General features: G+C 38.8%; 1 protein-coding gene across 2 annotated transcripts in view; it reads left to right on the plus strand.

Moving 5' to 3' along the window:
* si:ch73-138n13.1 (uncharacterized protein KIAA1671) overlaps nt 1-22,373 on the plus strand; it is a 49,611-nt gene that overhangs the window by 25,407 nt on the left and 1,831 nt on the right. For both annotated transcript variants that reach the window (XM_067395127.1, XM_067395128.1), the window contains exons 7-12: nt 16,752-16,867; nt 17,592-17,745; nt 18,318-18,489; nt 18,645-18,784; nt 21,131-21,267; nt 21,391-21,480. In XM_067395127.1, coding sequence (XP_067251228.1) covers nt 16,752-16,867; nt 17,592-17,745; nt 18,318-18,489; nt 18,645-18,784; nt 21,131-21,267; nt 21,391-21,472 — 801 coding nt within the window. In that variant the 3' untranslated portion in view covers nt 21,473-21,480. The remainder of the gene's footprint in view (nt 1-16,751; nt 16,868-17,591; nt 17,746-18,317; nt 18,490-18,644; nt 18,785-21,130; nt 21,268-21,390; nt 21,481-22,373) is intronic.

A 22,373-nucleotide genomic window follows, 5' to 3' on the forward strand; every position in this document is an offset into this window, starting at 1 on the left:
CTTCAGTGGTGTTTGCATGACAGATGGGTCAATTTGCAAAACAAACTAACTCATTGTACCATGTGCTTTAAACTATTCATAAGCCGGACTGATTTACTCTGTATAAAGTGCTCAGGTATATGCTATCAATCCTATTTATTTGTTTCCATTGACCATTTCTCAATTTTTTTTTTTTTGTTTCTTTTTATCAAGCATTCTCTAAGCAAAATTAGCTGCTGACAATATTGCATAACCAATGCACCTTGCTCCATCTGTCTCTCTCTCCTTCTCTCTAAGCTGGAACAGTGGCAGGGAATACTGCAGTACATATATCTCCCCCCCCCCCTCTCTCTCTCTCTCTCTCTCTCTCTTTCTCATGCTCATATTGCTGGCTTCCCTTACCCCTCCCTCTCTGTCTATGCTCTCATTTTCCTCCTCCCTCTGTTTTCTCCTTGAGCACTAGTCCTGTAACACAGGGGGACGGAGGCAGGAAAGCTGACGCATTTCTGTTCTACCTGCCAGTACCTGCAGGGACACATTTAAGGACACCAGAGGAAGAGACCTCCTCGAAACAGTATATGTATTTTCCTGCCAACGCCTGTGAAACCACATGGACACCTCTGACTCGTAACTTCCATGTTTTACGGACAGACTTTCATCCTGGACCTTTGTGTACTGAGCTTTCTAGCAACAAAGAAATAAGGAAACACTCGTCTTGGTCTCCAGCTTTCCATTTGACCCTACATTGAGAGTTGCAGATATTCTCAGAATTGACAGGTGGACAGTTTTGATGCTTTTTAGGAGATAAAGTTGTGTTGAAGCATGCAGCGTGCGCTGCCTGACAGGTTTGAGACGTGACTGGGAAAGTGTGTGTGTGTGTTTGACAGCTCTGATTCATGAGTTGACTAGCATTTGTTTGAGTATGTGACTCTGCTGACAGATCCACTCAAAAGACTTTCAAACATTCATGTAGGAGTGGTGCACTGCTCGTTTCAAACCTTCTCTAATGACGCAGCTCAAAGCAAAATGATGTTTCTCTGTAAAATGTGAATGTCATTGTTATTCGTTCATTGATGCATTGATTGATTAAAATGTAACTATTCTAAAGTGTCGCTGAGAACAGTAAGTAAGAAAGGCGTATTGAATTGGCTTCCATTACATCACTTACTCTATTTTATGTTTACGGACGTAATTGCAGGTGCCTCTGTGGTTACATAATAACTATAACTTTGTTTTGTCACTGAGCATGAGGGATTGCAGAACTGTTGTGATCTCTTGGACAATCCAGTGTCCTGTATTCCAGCTCTTTCTGTGATGTCTCAGGTCACAGAAAACTGCATTGTAGAACTCGTATTAGCCTAACTGATCCATCTAATTTTGAACAATATCGTTGAGCATCTTAATTTGGGAGTACCTGAGTGACTTAATGTTACTATATATCTTTGTCTCGCAGTTGAAGACGTAGGCATTAAATTAAAGTATGCTACTGAAAATGGTTCGCAAACATCAGTCAAGCATGGTGGGAAGTTAGATCGCAATCGACTGCTTGGTGGCAGTTTGAAGTTTGTTTCATACTGCAGTGCAGAGTAGAACACAATCTGTCCTGGCCTTGCTCTGGAAACACCGTGTACCCGAACAACGCTTGAGTTGATGGACTGGGCTAAAGTTGAAGGTCCTTTGTGTCATAAAATGTTACTCACCATGGAGTTTAAACACAGATTCACTTTCAACTTGACCTGACTGGGCTGGACTGGATTCTCATGTAAACCTATGCCATTTCCCTGAAGGTGGGATTGAACTACCATCAACAGACCTTAGATACTCCGTTTGAAAGTCTTGATTGGATGTCTGCTGTTTCCCCAGTTAAAGAACCTCACTGAAAAAGCTCATCTTGACATTGAGCTCCATAAGTTTGCCAACCTCTTGGGACTCTCTCTGAATCTGTGAATAGAGATGGAGTACCTCGGAGACAAGTTGTCGGTGGCCCATTCTCAAATGTCGGGCTGGATGGGGAATGTACGCCGTTCCCTTCAAGGTGCCCTCAATTTGGTGTCCAGTAGTGTGGAGAGAAGATCTGGAGGAGGAGGTGGAGAGGACGGAGGTGGCTTTAAGAGGGCCGCATCTCTACGTAGCCTGGCCAGTCGCAGCCGTGAATCCTTCCGCAGATTCAGCCTGCGCAGCCAACAACGCTTGTCTCTGCGCAGACGAACCACCTCATTGGCTTCACCGAGCACTCCCTCTTCTGTAAGAGAAACTATTTGCAATTTCTATCTCTGCATTACTCCAACATCATTATCTCTCAAACCATCTATCACCCATCACAAATACAGAGTAGTGCACATGCTATTTGAACAATATTGGTTAATTGCTTTTATCATTGTCTTAATCTGAAACTGAACTTTCTTCTCTAGTTGTCTCAAGTTGTATGGCCGGGTTGGGCAACTCCAGTCCTGGAGGGCCACTGTTCTGCAGAGTTTAGCTACATTCGTAATCAAACACACACCTGAAAAATCTAACCGAAGTCATCAAGATTGCTTGAAAATGGGAGGCAGGTGCAAGTGATAGATTAGAACTAAACTTTGAAGGACAGTGGGTCCTTTAGGACAGAAGTTGCCCTTCCCTGCTGCACGAAGCCCCTAAAGCTGCTCAATCCTGTTTCTGGATATCTACCCTTCTGCAAAGTTACACAATACACAACTCTACATATTTTCCAACTTTCCTAATCAAACACACCTGATTCCACTCATCAGCACATTAGTAAAGAACTCCAATGGTGTGTCCAAAATTGCATAGTAGGTTCTAAACTGGAGTAGGAACAAAACTTGTGAGTCCATTAACCCCTTAGCGTTCCTGTAAAATTTGCCTAAAACTCCTAAAAAAAAAAAAAAAAAAAAAAAAAAAAAAAGCATACCCAAAGTAAATTGCATGCTGTTTTTGAACCATTTGGAGTATATGCATGGATTTGGTCTCTTTTGAAAGCTATGTGTACTGCGGGTGGTACGGTGGAACGCTAACAGGTTAAACAGTTACAGGTATATTATAAATATGTGTAGTATGAATGTAATCCAGATGTACCAAATCTGCCATGTTGTCATTGTCATGTGAATTAGCTGTCAGTTGCATCGCTTCATCTCCATTAACAAATCCTCGTCAATTTATTCAAGTGTCCAAATTGTATGCACACATCAGATTCTTATCAAAAGTAACAGGTCATCTAGGGACTTTTTGCCTATTTTATGAATACTATGAATTCAGACATACTACACTGTTCACATACTGTTTAGTACGGAAGTAGGCGTATTTGAATGCAGGGTAAAACCTGAAATGGTTGGGTCAGATAAGGGAGAAATCCAAAATACCTATTGCTGATGTGCATACAGGAACAAGGTTGGGGAAACACTGGGCTATAGCAATGGAGTTTTATAGGAGATGAATTTAGAGACCTCCTGTATGTCATTTTGTCTGGATAACTTTTAGAGCTCCAACAACTGCTCATTTTTATATGATCTGTTCCTATGTGTTGTATACATTTTTCTCTCTTTTGTGCCTAGTAACTCTCCTTCTCCCAATATCTATTTGTTTGCATTTGTTGGTGGCTTGACCTTTGCAGTGGTATGAGAGAAGCTTTGAGATGCACAGTGAGCCCAGAAGGGCATTCTGGGAAAGCTAGGTCAGCATGATTGACACAAAATGTAGGCAACGTCTGCATGGGTAGAGTTTCATGAATGCCAAAGCCTAGTACACAAGAGGTAAACTCGCAGTACATTGCAATGGCAGTTTGCATATACTTCCTGGACATTTACATGCATTTTCTCAGCAGATACTAGCTTTCAACAAAAGATCACATACATTTTTTTAAGTATTTTTGCTGCTGTTTGAGTTATACCTCATAATCAATGGCTGCTGATAAATTGGTATGTATAAGTTAAGGTTAAAGGGTTATTTTCCATGCGTGCCAATCAAAACAGTGATTGATCTCAAAAGCAAGAAGCTGCTGTTTGTTTTAAACAGTGAGGTGGAGTAAATTAGGCAATGCTAGTGGGCATTCAGGTTTTCAACTAGATTATAATACCCCCTGATAGCTGTGTTTCAGTCATGTCACATCTCATAATGCTCATTCACTCGGCTCTGTCAGTCAAGGGCTATTTCTCCATCACTCAGAATGAGTGAACAAAAGGAAGAACTGTACTGTACATTGTTGTGTTTAGTGTCACAGGAAACAGTCAAAACAGGTACATAATCATTGTAACAAAATTAACTAACCATAAGGACACATTTCCTGTGTCCTTCAGTCGTCAGCACTCTCCCTGTGACACACAGGCAGAGTGCTCCATTTCCCCTTCAGGCGTACTATATATTATCACACATGAACAAGCTAAGATATGAACACTTTGCCTGGAATAGTTTGAACTTTGTAACAGTAGCTTAGGGTTACAGGCTCAGAATTATGCGTTTTGAAAGTAAATGTGTAGGAACACTTTAAGCATATTATCTGAGGCAAAAATCTTCAGTGAATATCTCTGTGAGAGATATAAATACAACCATTCATGATGTACAATTTAATTTGTAAATTTAATTTATTTTTAATAAACAAAAAATTTGTAGAAAGTTTCATCTGCTGATCAGTTGGCCCCCTGGTGCTTAACGGTACAATAGAGTAAGAGTATTTTGTCTGATAATGTAAATTAAAGGGTTAGTTCACCCAAAAAAGAAAATTCAGTCATTAGTTAGTCCTCCTCATGTCGTTCCAAACCTGTAAGTCTTTCGTTCATCTTCGGAATACAAATAAAGATCTTTTTGATCAAATCTGAGCGCTTCCTGTCCGTCCACTGACAGCATACGCAAGTACCATTTTCAAGCTCCAGAAAGGTAGTAAAGACATCATAAAAGTAATCCATTTGTTTCCAGTGGTTTGACCACAATTTTATGAAGCGAAGCAAGTGTTTTATTAGCACAAAAAACCCCCCCATAAAAACATAATTTAACAACTTTATTTACAAAATATTTTTGCTCCAACGTGCGTTCATGCAACTTTGTGTTGCGCAAAAAAGTGTGCGCCTTGGTGCTCTCGTGAACACGCGTTGGAGATGTAACAACATGAGGGTGAGTGATGACGACATTTTAGTTTTTGGGTGAACTAACCCTTTATGGTATTTATTTTGACTAAGGTCCATTCAGGTTAGGGCTGGGCGATGTATCGAATGCTTTTGTCACGCGCGTTTCTTCAGTAAAGCCGGTTCCCTGATTACCGCTAAATCGCCATCACCTGCTTTCAAATGGAGCGGCATTTAATAGACCGAGCCGTAGATCACTGATAAGACACGCAATATCGCGTTCAATATCGATATGTATCGCCGTCGATATTGAACGCGATATTGCGTGTTTTATCAGTGATCTATGGCTCGGTCTATTAAATGCCGCTCCATTTGAAAGCAGGTGATGGCGATTTAGCGGTAATCAGGGAACCAGCTTTACTGACGAAATGCGCGTGACAAAAGCATTCGATACATCGCTCAGCCCTAATTCAGGTAGGGGATTCATAGTGATACCTGTTTTTTTTAGGCTACATATTCCAGAGAAAGGCCTTGTCTTACTGGGCTGACATATTTAAATTCAGTCCAGCTTCAAAGTCATCTTGCACTGCTCCTTCATAACACAGGAAACTCAGCTGTTAATGTTTGATGTTCCCTGAGGTAAATGCCGCCACACCTTTGGTGGGAATGTTTTGTGAGAATGCCAGGAGATGAAAATGAGTCTGTAAGCAAATACACACACCTAGAAACACGTCCATACACTACTGGGAATGAAGAAAGGTTTAAAAATTGCTTGTGTTGAATATGAAGAGACACAAAAGAGGAGATACAGATTTGGAGTTGAGGCTCTGACAAGTGCAAATAAATAGAAAATCAAATGCATCTTTTTTAACTCCCTATAACAGGCCATACATTATGGTGTTGGATGTTGAAGTGACGACTACCCTTTCTCTCATCTTTTCTTTCCATCCGTTCATTGTTTCTTTGCTTCCCCTGACGCACTCTTCCTGTTCATGTAGTGAGATGGTGAGAGGCTTTCGAGTTCTCTCTCTCTCTTTCTGCTGTGTATTTGTTATTTTCACACTGAAAGGTACAGATAAGAGCGTTCTTATCCAGGGCTTTGCCCTTTAAAATAAGATATTGTTCTATCTAGAGACTACACCCTTATATTGTCAATGTGGTCCTTTAGGCCATTACAACTAATGTTAGTTCTAAGTACCACTCCCTTTCAGTGTGTGTGTGTGCGTTTATTCATGAGTGATCGGTTGGCACAGAATATCAGTCGCTTTCCAAGGTGTGTCTTCATTCGAAGTGCATAGCTGTTATTAGTGGGCTTTATATGAAACTTGGAAGATCTACCTGCCGTAAATAAACTCAAATTGTTTGGATAGCCAAAAATGAAAGCATTTGTAACCAAACACACCCATTTCATAATCTTTGAGGGTAGATATATGCAAAGATGCGCAAAAGTTAACACAGACATTCTGCTGATACATTGTGTTTATAGCCGATGCTAATGAATTAGCTCTGCAATGCATGCTAAAAGCTTTAGGTTAATCAACCACCAGCTGCTAAGACATTCCTCTTGGCTTTTCTGGTCAAGTGATTAACATAAACTGTAATTCCAGTCTGTATTTTGGATTTGGATTAGTTTTTCAGAAAATACTATATATATGGCAACATATTCTCGTGACTCTTATCAGTGAGTATCATAAAGTTGTCTGAAAAATTGTGCTTTTGTTTTTGAGCTTATCATACAGACATATGTTTCTTTGTTTGCTAAAGCATGTGTTTATGACTAGTGGTCAAACTAAATTGATTTTTCAATAGCCAGTGCTGGTACTGATATCTACAGACCAGAGCATAAGAAGTCAAACTTAGAACATTTTTATAGCAACAAATTTAAGTTTGACTGACTGTCTGACTGATGTTAAGTCCTTATTTAGATAGCTAGGGGTAGTGTAGGGGGATAGAATATAGAGTTTGTACAGTATAAAAACCATTACGTCTATGGAGAGTCCCCGTAAACCGTGTGTGTGTGTCTGAAAGAGAGAGAGATGAGCTGTTTGTCAGGTGGTAGCACTGCTCGGATGTTGTCCGGTCTGATTCTCACTGCTCTGTTGCCTGTTACTCTTCCTGACGGGAAAGGCAGAGCTGATGAATGACATCCTGTGCTGTTTTCTCTAACGCAAACACCCTCAATACACACTCTCCCTCTCATTCAGTCACTTACACATATACTCTCTCTTTCATTATTATTAATCACTTGATGCTCAGGTCGATACCCGTCATCTTGAATTCTGAATTTTGCTCTCGTGACTGTTTAATAGTTGGCTCATTTTTAGTTCCATTTTCCATTCATGAGTGAATGTGAATTTGAAGTGATTTTTGCCACGCCCCACAGAATACGAATGACAGGAATAGGAATTTATTGAATGGACTCACTCTTTGCGATTTTGTTTTCAGATAACTCTGCTCTTGTGGGTTTAATAAATCAAAGTTGTGACTTGGCCTATAGAAGAGAGATTGAATTATTTGTAAAATGTTGTGATTTAAAAAAAAAATTAAATGTGAAAAAGACCAAGGAGTTGATTTATCACTCGCTTAGCCATTGTATAACACCCTCGCAGCAGGTGTTAGTTTGTTTTTTTGTAATTTACTGCCAAGGTAATATAGCACAAAGTTTAGAGTTATAAATATGTGTTATATTTTTAAAGAATTAAAATATGAAAAACATTACTAGATTTGCTATGGTAATAACTTGTCGTCACAGTCTGTAAAAAGGTCCATTGTGATTCAAAGAAAGTCATGCATCAGAGAAACTTTATTAGTTCAAATTGACAGGTCACTTGTTGTGTTAAAAGTGTCCGTCATGTAAACCTGTTTCATGTTGTTTTGCAACATTCAGAGAAATTCTGTTCTTTCACCTTGGTTGATATGAATATATCTGAAATGTCTTTATGCAAATATTTAATCCAAAAATTGTATAGATAGCATTTCAATTCAAACATTAATTATTAACATAAACTTATGCGTCTAGAAATAAGATTTAATAAGTAACATTACATACTGCAGTGTCGTTATTGTTAACTAAAACAATTAAAAAAATAGTTTTTGTTCATTGAAATAAAGCTAAAATAAATATTAGATACATTTATGTTATTCCTTTTTTAAGTTTGTTGAAGTAAAATTATTAACGGAAAATGAAATAAAAATAGCTAAATAGAAAAATAAAATTTCAAAAGCACATAAAATTACTGAAACTTTTTTCCCATTTGTGCCCAAAGCCTAATTCGGAATTGGTAAAGACACGGAAAATGAATAACGCATTCTACGGAGCCCCTAAAGAGACATGGTTAGGCTTGATGCTGTAGTCGGTTACATTACAATACATCAGATTTCACTTATCACGTGAAGATAGTAAGAGATGACTGACAGGTCGATGTTGAAGGATTTGGTGTCCCTATTACTCCCTGTGTCCTCTCGCATTACTTACAAAATCCTTCTGCTTACTTTTAAATCAATCAATGGCCTCGCTCCTCCTCATCTCTCTGATCTACTGTCTCCTTACATTCCGCCTCGATCCCTTCGATCTTCAGGGTGTGTACTTCTTACAGTACCTAGATTCCGTCTATCTTCAATGGGCGGCAGGTCATTTTCTGTCATTGCACCAACACTATGGAACTCGATACCACAAGCACTATGGACAATAACCTCATTCTCTGTATTTAAATCACAACTCAATACCTACTTGTTCACCCAATATTTCCAGTCATTACATGATCTTTAGCCACTCTCCTCTTCTGTACAACCAGCTGTAATTCTCTGTGAGTATTTTTGTCTGTGTATTTATGAATCTATTATTCTTTGTTTTTCATTTATTACCACTATCCTTTTCTGTTGTCACTTTTACTATGTCACATATCTCTGTTTTATGTATGGAATTGTACAATGATATGCAACTGCGTTGATCTCTATCCTAGGACTGGACAACTGTCTATGTAAAGCGTCCTTGAGCTTGGGAAAGGCGCTATATAAATTAAACATAATAATAATAATAATTAGGGGCCAAGCACCGAAGGTGCTTAGGCACCTATTGTTATTGTTGGCGTTCCGTACGCTTATTAGGGGCCAAGCACCGAAGGTGCTTAGGCACCTATTGTTATTGTTGGCGTTCCGTACGCTTATTAGGGGCCAAGCACCGAAGGTGCTTAGGCACCTATTGTTATTGTTGGCGTTCCGTACGCTTATTATTATTCTTCTTCTTCTTCCGCTCTTGAAGTCTATGGCAGCCCATAGAACCGCTTGCGGGAAAGTTGTGAAATTTGGCACACAGTCAGAGGACAGTCTGACCTTTGTCCATTGCAAATTTGGAGTCTCTAACTCAATCCCTCTAGCGCCACCAGCTGTCCAAAGTTGCACTTATGTTTATGTTAATAACTTTTGAACCATAAGGGCTAGAAACACAATTCTTTTTCCTCTTATTCCTTGGCTCAAGACGAATCGAACGCACCATAGGACGTCATTTTCCGTCATGAAAATTTTTCCGCCATTTTGAATTTTCTGAAAAACTTACTTTTTCGAACTCCTCCTAGGCCGTTACTCCGATTTTCATGAAAATTGAATCAGATCATCTTCAGACCATGCTGACAAAAAGTTATGGAATTCAAGTTGATTCCTCAAACCGTTTTCGAAAAACTCATGAACGAATTGTACGTAGTGCTTGCGAAAACAGAAGTAAGGCTGTATCTCCGCAACGCTTTATCGTATTCAGACCAAACTTGGTACATGTCATCACAAGCATGACCTGAGGTACCATGCAGTGTTTCGGCGCAGCGCCACCTACTGGTGCGGAGATATGAAAAATGGGTATTTTTGCTTATAACTTCTGATGGGTTTGTCCAAAAATCATAAATTTGGTCTCGTTGGATTCGGGGAATCATGCCGAGTCGAATGATATCCAATTTTCCCAATTCGGCCATTTTGGCCGTCGGCCATTTTGAATTTTGTGCTAAAATGCTGTATTTTACGAACGCATTAACGTATCTTTACAAAACTTGGTATGGGTCATCAGCACAATGCCCTGAAGGAGCCTGAGAAGTTTCGGCACAGCGCCGCCTTGTGGTCAAAAGTTATAACAAAATTTACAAAAATGCTAATAACTTTTGACTGTATTCACCAATTGTAATGAAACTGGTCTCAGTAGATTCCTTGGGTCATGCTGAGAACAAAGATATCAAATTTGCCATAGTCAGCTAAACTTCCTGTCCGCCATATTGTTTTTCTTTAAAAACCTACTTTTTCGAATTCCTCCTAGACCGTTGCTCCGATTTTCACCAAAATTGAACCGTGTCATCGTCAGACCATGCCGACAAAAAGTTATGGATTTCAAGTCGATATGTCAAACCGTTTTCGTATACCAGAGCAAAGAATTTGAGGCATGATTCAAAAATGACTCTTGAAGCTGTATCTCTTCAGTGCTTTGACATATTCAGACCAAACTTGGTATGTGTCTTCACAAGCATGACCTGAGGCAGCATACTCTGTTTCGGCGCAGCGCCACCTACTGGAGTGGAGATATTAAAAATGCCATTTTTGCTTATAACTTCTGATGGGTTTGACCAAAATTCATAAATTTGGTATGGGTCATCAGGACAATGCACTGAAGGAGCCTGAGAAGTTTCGGACCAGCGCCAGCTTGTGGTCAAAAGATATAACAAAATTGACAAAAATGCTAATAACTTTTTTTCTAATTGCTCACTACTGCTGGTCTGATGCTCCCAGCCATGTTGGCTTGCTTCTTGTGCCATTTTTGTGCTTGGCCCCGTAATTGCTGCTTGCAGCTATATTTAGGGGCCAAGCACCGAAGGTGCTTAGGCACCTATTGTTATTGTTGGCGTTCCGTACGCTTATTATTATTCTTCTTCTTCTTCTTCCGCTCTTGAAGTCTATGGCAGCCCATAGAACCGCTTGCGGGAAAGTTGTGAAATTTGGCACACAGTCAGAGGACAGTCTGACCTTTGTCCATAGCAAATTTGGAGTCTCTAACTCAATCCCTCTAGCGCCACCAGCTGTCCAAATTTGCACTTATATTTATGTTAATAACTTTTGAACCATAAGGGCTAGAAACACAATTCTTTTTTCCTCTTATTCCTTGCCTCAAGACGAATCGAACGCACCATATGACGTCATTTTCCGTCATGAAAATTTTTCCGCCATTTTGAATTTTCTGAAAAACTTACTTTTTCGAACTCCTCCTAGGCCGTTACTCCGATTTTCATGAAAATTGAATCAGATCATCTTCAGACCATGCTGACAAAAAGTTATGGAATTCAAGTTGATTCCTCAAACCGTTTTCGAAAAACTAACGAACGAATTGTACGTAGTGCTTGCGAAAACAGAAGTAAGGCTGTATCTCCGCAACGCTTTATTGTATTCAGACCAAACTTGGTACATGTCATCACAAGCATGACCTGAGGTACCATGCAGTGTTTCGGCGCAGCGCCACCTACTGGTGCGGAGATATGAAAAATGGGTATTTTTGCTTATAACTTCTGATGGGTTTGTCCAAAAATCATAAATTTGGTCTCGTTGGATTCGGGGAATCATGCCGAGTCGAATGATATCCAATTTTCCCAATTCGGCCATTTTGGCCGTCGGCCATTTTGAATTTTGTGCTAAAATGCTGTATTTTACGAACGTATTAACGTATCTTTACAAAACTTGGTATGGGTCATCAGCACAATGCCCTGAAGGAGCCTGAGAAGTTTCGGCACAGCGCCGCCTTGTGGTCAAAAGTTATAACAAAATTTACAAAAATGCTAATAACTTTTGACTGTATTCACCAATTGTAATGAAACTGGTCTCAGTAGATTCCTTGGGTCATGCTGAGAACAAAGATATCAAATTTGCCATAGTCAGCTAAACTTCCTGTCCGCCATATTGTTTTTCTTTAAAAACCTACTTTTTCGAATTCCTCCTAGACCGTTGCTCCGATTTTCACCAAAATTGAACCGTGTCATCGTCAGACCATGCCGACAAAAAGTTATGGATTTCAAGTCGATATGTCAAACCGTTTTCGTATACCAGAGCAAAGAATTTGAGATGTGATGCAAAAATTACCCTTGAAGCTGTATCTCTACAATGCTTTGACATATTTAGACCAAACTTGGTACATGTCATCACAAGCATGACCTGAGGCATTATACAGTGTTTCGGTGCAGCGCCACCTACTGGAGTGGAGATATGAAAAATTGTTATTTTGCTCATAACTTCTGATGAGTTGGACCAAAATTCATAAATTTGGTATGGGTCATCAGGACAATGCCCTGAAGGAGCCTGAGAAGTTTCAGACCAGCGCCACCTCGTGGTCAAAAGTTATAACATAATTTACAAAAATGCTAATAACTTTTGACTGTATTCACCAATTGTAATGAAACTGGTCTCAGTAGATTCCTTGGGTCATGCTGAGAACATAGATATCACATTTGCTATAGTCAGCTAAACTTCCTGTCCGCCATATTGTTTTTCTTCAAAAACCTACTTTTTCGAACTCCTCCTAGACGGTTGCTCCAATTTTCACCAAAATTGAACCGTGTCATCTTCAGACCATGCCGACAAAAAGTTATGGATTTCAAGTCGATAAGTCAAACCGTTTTCGTATACCGGAGCAAAGAATTTGAGATGTGATGCAAAAATTACCCTTGAAGCTGTATCTCTACAATGCTTTGACATATTTAGACCAAACTTGGTACATGTCATCACAAGCATGACCTGAGGCATTATACAGTGTTTCGGTGCAGCGCCACCTACTGGAGTGGAGATATGAAAAATTGTTATTTTGCTCATAACTTCTGATGAGTTTGACCAAAATTCATAAATTTGGTATGGGTCATCAGGACAATGCCCTGAAGGAGCCTGAGAAGTTTCGGACCAGCACCACCTCGTGGTCAAAAGTTATAACAAAATTTACAAAAATGCTAATAACTTTTGTCTATATTAACCAATTGTAATGAAACTGGTCTCTGTAGATTCCTTGGGTTATGCTGAGAACATAGATATCAAATTTGCCATAGTCAGCTAAACGTCCTGTCCGCCATATTGTTTTTCTTTAAAAACCTACTTTTTCGAACTCCTCCTAGACCTTTGCTCCGATTTTCACCAAAATTGAACCGTGTCATCTTCAGACCATGCCGACAAAAAGTTATGGATTTCAAGTCCATATGTCAAACCGTTTTTGTATACCAGAGCAAAGAATTTGAGGCATGATTCAAAAATGACTCTTGAAGCTGTATCTCTTCAGTGCTTTGACATATTGACACCAAACTTTGGAAGTGTCATTGTCACCTCACTCTGACCATACCACAACAATTTGGACACAGCGCCACCTATTGGTCGAAAGTTATGAACCAGTAAATCCTCATTTTTGATAATTTTTCAGCTCTTATGCCTAAAATGATCTTAATACGTCTTTAATTGTTCACTGTTGCAGTTGGTCTGATGCTCCCAGCCGTGTTGGCTGGTTTCTTGTGCCGTTTTTGTGCTTGGCCCCGTAATTGCTGCTTGCAGCTATATTTATTCTTCTTCTTCTTCTTCCGCTCTTGAAGTCTATGGCAGCCCATAGAACCGCTTGCGGGAAAGTTGTGAAATTTGGCACACAGTCAGAGGACAGTCTGACCTTTGTCCATAGCAAATTTGGAGTCTCTAACTCAATCCCTCTAGCGCCACCAGCTGTCCAAATTTGCACTTATATTTATGTTAATAACTTTTGAACCATAAGGGCTAGAAACACAATTCTTTTTTCCTCTTATTCCTTGCCTCAAGACGAATCGAACGCACCATATGACGTCATTTTCCGTCATGAAAATTTTTCCGCCATTTTGAATTTTCTGAAAAACTTACTTTTTCGAACTCCTCCTAGGCCGTTACTCCGATTTTCATGAAAATTGAATCAGATCATCTTCAGACCATGCTGACAAAAAGTTATGGAATTCAAGTTGATTCCTCAAACCGTTTTCGAAAAACTAACGAACGAATTGTACGTAGTGCTTGCGAAAACAGAAGTAAGGCTGTATCTCCGCAACGCTTTATTGTATTCAGACCAAACTTGGTACATGTCATCACAAGCATGACCTGAGGTACCATGCAGTGTTTCGGCGCAGCGCCACCTACTGGTGCGGAGATATGAAAAATGGGTATTTTTGCTTATAACTTCTGATGGGTTTGTCCAAAAATCATAAATTTGGTCTCGTTGGATTCGGGGAATCATGCCGAGTCGAATTATATCCAATTTTCCCAATTCGGCCATTTTGGCCGTCGGCCATTTTGAATTTTGTGCTAAAATGCTGTATTTTACGAACGTATTAACGTATCTTTACAAAACTTGGTATGGGTCATCAGCACAATGCCCTGAAGGAGCCTGAGAAGTTTCGGCACAGCGCCGCCTTGTGGTCAAAAGTTATAACAAAATTTACAAAAATGCTAATAACTTTTGACTGTATTCACCAATTGTAATGAAACTGGTCTCGGTAGATTCCTTGGGTCATGCTGAGAACAAAGATATCAAATTTGCCATAGTCAGCTAAACTTCCTGTCCGCCATATTGTTTTTCTTTAAAAACCTACTTTTTCGAATTCCTCCTAGACCGTTGCTCCGATTTTCACCAAAATTGAACCGTGTCATCGTCAGACCATGCCGACAAAAAGTTATGGATTTCAAGTCGATATGTCAAACCGTTTTCGTATACCAGAGCAAAGAATTTGAGGCATGATGCAAAAACGACTCTTGAAGCTGTATCTCTTCAGTGCTTTGACATATTCAAACCAAACTTGGTATGTGTCTTCACAAGCATGACCTGAGGCAGCATACTCTGTTTCGGCGCAGCGCCACCTACTGGAGTGGAGATATTAAAAATGCCATTTTTGCTTATAACTTCTGATGGGTTTGACCAAAATTCATAAATTTGGTATGGGTCATCAGGACAATGCACTGAAGGAGCCTGAGAAGTTTCGGACCAGCGCCAGCTTGTGGTCAAAAGATATAACAAAATTGACAAAAATGCTAATAACTTTTTTTCTAATTGCTCACTACTGCTGGTCTGATGCTCCCAGCCATGTTGGCTTGCTTCTTGTGCCATTTTTGTGCTTGGCCCCGTAATTGCTGCTTGCAGCTATATTATTATTATTATTATTATTTTTACCCAACTATATAATTGCGAGAGAACACAAAAGAATTAGAAGAAATATATTTTTTCCGCCCATCTTTTTTTTTTTTCTCTCTCCCCCATCACCATGTCCCTGTAGGGGCTCTGTAGAATGCATAATTTCCTTTTTCTAAATGTAGTCTAAGTAAATTTATTATAAAGTTATACCTAAAACCTTGGTATAATTTATCTTATATCTTATTCTAAAACCTTCTTAAACTTCTATTTAGGAATCGATTTGAAATTCTCCAGACATTTTCAATTCAATTCTGATTGGCGCAAACCCCTTGCAGTCACATAGACAGTGATCACACTCCGTTCTGCTTGTGATCAAGGAGCTGATGACTCAGTTTGTGTGTGTGTTAGATACACTGTACCCTCTGTAGTCTCCTCATTAAAAGAGGCACGGTTGAATAGACACTCACCAGTTCAACCAGTATATTTCTATGAGGTCATTGCACTACTTTCATGGGAGTCTCACCAGTATCTTCATGTTCTGTTTTTCCTTGTCATTCATTTTCACTAGGTTTTTGTGACTCTGCTTTAGGTTATTTGCCTGGTATTACATTACTTCCCTGGAAATATCAGCAGCTGCCCAGCTATGACACAATGGTGCTTCTGAATACTTTGTTACAGGATGGTGAACTGGTGCCAGTGGGGTTTGTAGCTGAAATGTGGTCGGGGTTAATAGTCCTACTGTTCTGTTTTGTGATACACACAAGATGGTTTTATGCCCTGCTGGTCCGATTTCATCTCTTCACTCAGTGATTGGCTAATGTCCAGCTCTGGTGCTGTGATGTCACTCCCAAGTGCATGAGTTTTTATGACTGGTTTGTTGAGCATGAGATTGAGCTTCACCTTGTGGTTGTTTGCAATGCTGCAGCATGATTGAATTCCTTCTCCATCTTCATTCATGCTTTTACACAATTAGAAGCCCATCATGCCCATTCAAAACTGCCTTTCAAATGTTTGGGGTCAGTAAGATTTAATTATTTATTGAAAGAAATTTAATACTTAAAAAGAATCTGGTTTCCACAAAAATTTAAGCTGTACAACCATTTTCAACATTGGTAAAAAAATAAATGTTTTCTGAGCAGCAAATCAGCATATTAGAATGATTTCTGAAGGATCATGTGACACTGAAGACTGGAGTAATGATGCTGAAAATTCAGCTTTGACATCACAGGAATAAATTCAATTTTAAAATATATTAAAATTTTAAACAGTTATTTTAAATTGCAATAATATTTCACAAAATTACTGTTTGTATTGTATTTTAATCAAATAAATGAAGCCTTGGTGAGCATAAGAGACTTCTCTCAAAAACATTAAAAAATGTTAATTAAATGATCATTAAGTTGTTAAAAGGTGTTTTTGTTTCTTTTTGGTAGTTCATCTGGCTCGACCAGACAGCCAGTGGTGCCCTCAAAAATAAAAAAAATAAAATAAATAGTTTTTTTTTACTTCCCTGTGTAGAATCTTATTAATTTGTTAGCTTTTTAGTTTAAAACATCCTCTTTTCTTCCTTCTCTCTACAGGAGTTGTTAAAGCAGAGTGTTAGTGGACGGGAGGAGAGTAAAGACACAGACAATCTGGTGCAGGAGACCGACAGTCAGTATGGTACATGGGAGACAGGACTTCGCACAGATGAGAGGTGAACACACACGCCTCATTTAATTCCCAAAAGAGCCATTTTTTTGTCCTAAAACTTACATATACACTGTGTACCTGAATGACTCAAAAAACTGACATCAGCCACTGTTTGTAAATCAACACCAGGATCAATTGCATCTATTGAGTGGGTCATCTGTAACAGAGCTATAATGCTATAATGATCTCATAGACGGACAGACAGGCACATCTTTATTACCGAGCAGACTGGGCTTGTCAGAGAGGTTTGGTTACATTAGTGACTAAGAGGGATTCAATTGAAATATGTTGATCATTGGGTGGGATGTGTTGTATCTGTCTTTTGAAATGGCCTTTGGATGGGTGGACATTGTGGGATGTCGCAAAGGCATTGTATCCGTCTTTAACATAAGTGAGTTACTCATCATAGTTAGCCGGTAACTTTATTAGGAACTGCAAAATTAAATCAAATTATATGAACGGGAGTCTGACCGTCATTCAGGCCTAAGTGATGTGTGCAAATCAAATTACAAACCATCTGTTACTAAAATTGTGATGTAACAGAAGTAGCGACAAATCATTTCTTCCATATTGTTAACATTGTGGCAGCGAGTTTTACATGATCAAACACCACTTAGATTTTCTTAATATTAACTAGTCATGTTTCTTGCTTTCTCTAAGTATATTCTGCACAGATTAAACATGACAACATGTAATTGTGTTCAAATATCCCTTTTCCTCCTCCTCAGCCTCACTCCAGCTACACCTTCATCTGAAGGCAACCTCACCCCGTCTCCACGGAAGTCAACCCCACCCCAATCGGCTGAACCATCCTTTCTCATCGACACACCCGATGGCTCGATCACGTCTCCTCACAAGCAGACAGAGCTCCCATTCCCAGAGGTCAGTCTTCATCCTTATACCATAAAGAGGTAGTTCATCCAAAAATGAAAAATGTCATCATTTACTCACCCTCATTCTGTTCCAAACTCACATGACTAATTCATCTTCGAAACACAAAACAGATATTTTTAATGAAAATTAAGAGATTTCTGTCAATACACTGAAAATCTAAACAAGACTGACACTTGAATAGTTTTAACCTTTTTTCATATAAAAACATTGACAAACACAGTGTAGATCAAATATGGTAATCGGAAGCTCAAACGTGCTTCCTTGATGCTCTTCAGAAAACTTTATCAAAACGCTCAATTTATATGAATTTCTTTTACAATGCCTTTTAAGTGTCAAAGTTTTAAAATGGACTTTCAGTGGGTTGACAAATCTCTCAGGTCTCATTAAAAATCTTGTCATTTGTGTTTTAAAGATGAACCAAAGTTGTATATGTCTGGAACAACATGAGGGTAAATAAACTATGACAAAATTTTCATTTTTAGGGGGAACTATCTCCTATATAAAACTTAGAAGGCAAACACACTGAACTCTACATTTTGTTGGTATTTGTTTATCTGTAGACAACCACAACACTGTTAGACTCTAGTGCGCTACGGGCCAGGGTCAACTTAAACAAGAAGAGCACTCGCAGAGCCCCTCCCTCACGAGCTGCCCGTCACAGCGCCCTCTTATCACAAGTACCCGAGGGAACCGGAGAAGGAGATGATGAATGGCGCTATAAGGACTCAACAGGTACTTACACACATCTTAGCAGCTCGACACGTGTACCTGTACATCTCATCCCATGAGTTTGGATTTAAGTAGGTTGCAGGTCCTCTGTAGTGTAACGAAGCCTATAAAATCATATACTCATCGACACTCACTTCAATCTTTCTCTCTGTCTGTAGAGGAGAAGAGTGACTCTTCTAAGAAGGGGGAGGAGTCAGACTCTGAGGAGCAGGCCAAGGGAATCGACTCCCGCACTTCCTCCATGTCTCAGCCTCAGAGAGTGGCTCTCTTCCCGGGCATGGACCCATCTGCTCTGAAGGTAAGAGGCCTTTTGCCCACAAACCCCCCCACCAGGCTTTTATAGCTTATATAGTATGATATAGGAGAATATGAAGCTCATAGTCTGAGAAAAAAAAAAACGGCCCCACTTTATATTAAGTGGCCTTAACTACTATGTACTTACATTTAAATTAATCATTTGATACAATGCACTTATTGTGTACAAACATGTTTTTACATTGTACTTATATTTTAAAAACACCTGCATGTAATTACATCTGTAATTAATTTCTGTAATTACATTTATAATTACACTGTTGACCCATCCCTTAACCCTTAACCCTACCCTTAAACCTACCCATACCACCAAAGCTTTCCCTAACCTTACCCGTACCCCACCTCAATAGCTGCAAATGTGATTTGCAATTCAATATGAACCCAATAAGTACATTGTACTTATTTTTTTAAGTACATAGTAGTTAAGGCCACTTAATATAAAGTGGGACCAAAAAAAACAGAGGCCCAAAATGAGTAAAAATATGCAATTTGGTGGAGCTGCTGATATTTAGATAAAAAGTGAGTAAAAAGTAAGATGAAATTCTGATAGCTTGCAATGTAAATCAATGAGATCTTTATAACAGTTTAACAGACTACTTGCATAAACTGAATAGAAATATCAGTTATACCTAATATCTATACCTAAGCATATCTTTTAAAGGGTTAGTTCACCCAAAAATGAAAATTTTGTCATTAATTACTCACCCTTAGAGTTGTCAAAAGTACCGACTTAGTTGGTACTGAAATTTTAAAAATGTGATCAATGCTTCAGTGATCACTGCTGTAAAAACGTTGTAAATAGTCATCAATGACGCTTTTCACCGAGCGCTTACACAGATACACACAGGAGCATTTGAAACTCTCCCACTCCTGCTTTCAAAACACTAAAATGCTTTCAAATTCAAACACTTCTGTGTGCTTTCAAACGGTCCTGTGCGTTGATCATTGTAGCCAATCACAGACATATACGATGAGCATGTGGCCAATCAGGTGTTTATGAATCCGCTCAACAGCGCTCAAAGCATCACATTTTTAAAATTTCAGTACCGATTGGTCTACTTACCCTTATGTTGTTCCAAACCCGTAAGACCTTTGTTCATCTTCGGAACACAAATTAAGATATTTTTGATGAAATCCGTAGTTTTCTAGCTTCCGATAGACTGCAACGTTATTACCACTTTCAAGGCCTAGAAAGGTAGTAAAGACTAGGGCTGGGCGATATATCGCATGCGATTGTCACGCGCATTTCGTCAGTAAAGCCGGTTCCCTGATTAATATCGCGTTCATTATTGCAGATGAATCGCCTTCAATAATGAACGTGATATTGCATAGCTTGTCAGTGAACTACGGCTCTGTCTATTAAATGCCGCTCCATTTGAAAGCAGGTGATGCCGATTTAGCGGTAATCAGGGAACCGGCTTTACTGACGAAATGCGCGTGACAATCACATGCGATATATCGCCCAGCCCTAGTAAAGACATTGTTAAAATAGTCCATGTGACTACAGTGGGTCAACCTTGATGTTATGAAGTGATGAGAATATTTTTTGTGCTCAAAAATAACAACTTTATTCAAAGTCAAATTATTTCAAATTATTGGCCAGCTCCTGCGTCAGCATCACGCGCATTCACATGAACAGCTTCGGCCAATACTGAGCCGGCAATCTGACGTAGAACCCGGAAGCTCTGCACTGTGTTTACTACGTGAACAGCGTAGGAGACTGACATGGAAGAGAGAAACTTGTGGAATATAAAGTCATTATTTTTGTTTTTTGCGCACAAAAATACTCTTGCTGCTTCATAACATTAATGTTGGACCACTGTAGTCACATGGACTATTTTAACGATGTCTGTAGTAAATTTCTGGTCCTTGAAAGTGGTAATAATGTTGCAGTCTGTCGGAGTTCATGGATTTAATCAGAAAGATCTTAATTTATGTTCTGAAGATGAACGAATGTCTTACGGTGTGGAACAACATGAGTAATTAATGACAGAAATTTTATTTTTGGATGAACTAACCCTTTAAGTTGACAATTTAGAGGCCTTTATCAATTCTACTGTGCGTTAAGTTGCGAAATGTAGTTTGTAGACCAGAGAGAGTTGTCTGCGATTCTTCCTATTAAAATGTTGTGTAACGTCGGATCGCTGATCTGTCATGTAATGTGCACACAACAGCAACTAAATGGTATCCCGGACAGTAGTGTGAGAAGAACAGCCACCCAATGACTTTTGAAAAATGTGCAGTTTGTATCCGGCATAACAATTTCATAAGGAAGCTTACAAAAGAAGCTTGCAGCTTGTGTGACATGAGGTGCATTTGTTCATTTCAGGCTCAGCTAAAGAAGAGAGGAGAGTCAGACAATCAGACAGACGGCCCCTCACCCTCTCAGCTCTCACGCTCACCGAAATCTCCATTCTTGCCTCGAGCTTCCCGTGTGCTGCCTCCTGCTGGTGGCAAAGAGAATGGGTGAGTGCTTTTTTTAAGATAATGGACATCATAAAGTTTCAGAATTGTCTTTTGCCCAGCAGTCTTGACCAGTATGACTGTGCATTTTTGTATCTGATTTGTTCTGTCTCTGTCCTCTCTTAGAGAAGAGTCCTCACCTCAATGGCTGAAAGAACTAAAGACTAAAAAACGCTTGAGTCAGTATGAAAGCGACAGTACAGCCTGAACAAGCAGGTAAACTGTCTTAAATGCCTTTTATGCATAATCTCACTACTGTATAATTAGACTTGTCACAATTCTAAACCATTTGTATTAAATGGAAACAGAACTAGTTGGTTTTTTAGTTGGATACCACAGCAAAAAAACTGATATTTTTAAAATTTATTTATTATTTACATCCCTAATCATAATGCATTTTACTTATATAAAGTACAGTCCAAAAGTTTGGAACCACTAAGATTTTTAATGTTTTTAAAAGAAGTTTCGTCTGCTCACCAAGGCTGCATTTATTTAATTAAAAATACAGCAAAAAAACAGTAATATTGTGAAATATTATTTCAATTTAAAAAAACTGTGTACTATTTAAATATATTTGACAAAGTAATTTATTCCTTTGATGCAAAGCTGAATTTTCAGCATCATTACTCCAGTCTTCAGTGTCACATGATCCTTCAGAAATCATTCTAATATGCTGATTTGCTGCTCAAGAAACATTTATGATTATTTTCAATGTTAAAAACAGTTGTGTACTTTTTTTTCAGGATTCCTTGATGAATAGAAAGTTCAAAAGAACAGCATTTATCTGAAATACAAAGCTTCTGTAGCATTATACACTACCGTTCAAAAGTTTGGGGTCAGTAAGAATTTTTATTTTTATTTTTTTGAAAAGAAATTAAAGAAATGAATACTTTTATTCAGCAAGGATGCATTAAATCAATCAAAAGTGGCAATAAAGACATTTATAATGTTACAAAAGATTAGATTTCACATAAACACTGTTCTTTTGAACTTTCTATTCATCAAATAATCCTGAAAAAAATATTGTACACAAATATTTTGTACAATTGTACACATTAAATGTTTCTTGAGCATCAAATCAGCATATTAGAATGATTTCTGAAAGATCA

Source organism: Chanodichthys erythropterus, chromosome 9 (assembly GCF_024489055.1).
Source record: "Chanodichthys erythropterus isolate Z2021 chromosome 9, ASM2448905v1, whole genome shotgun sequence".
NCBI classification, from domain to species: domain Eukaryota; kingdom Metazoa; phylum Chordata; class Actinopteri; order Cypriniformes; family Xenocyprididae; genus Chanodichthys; species Chanodichthys erythropterus.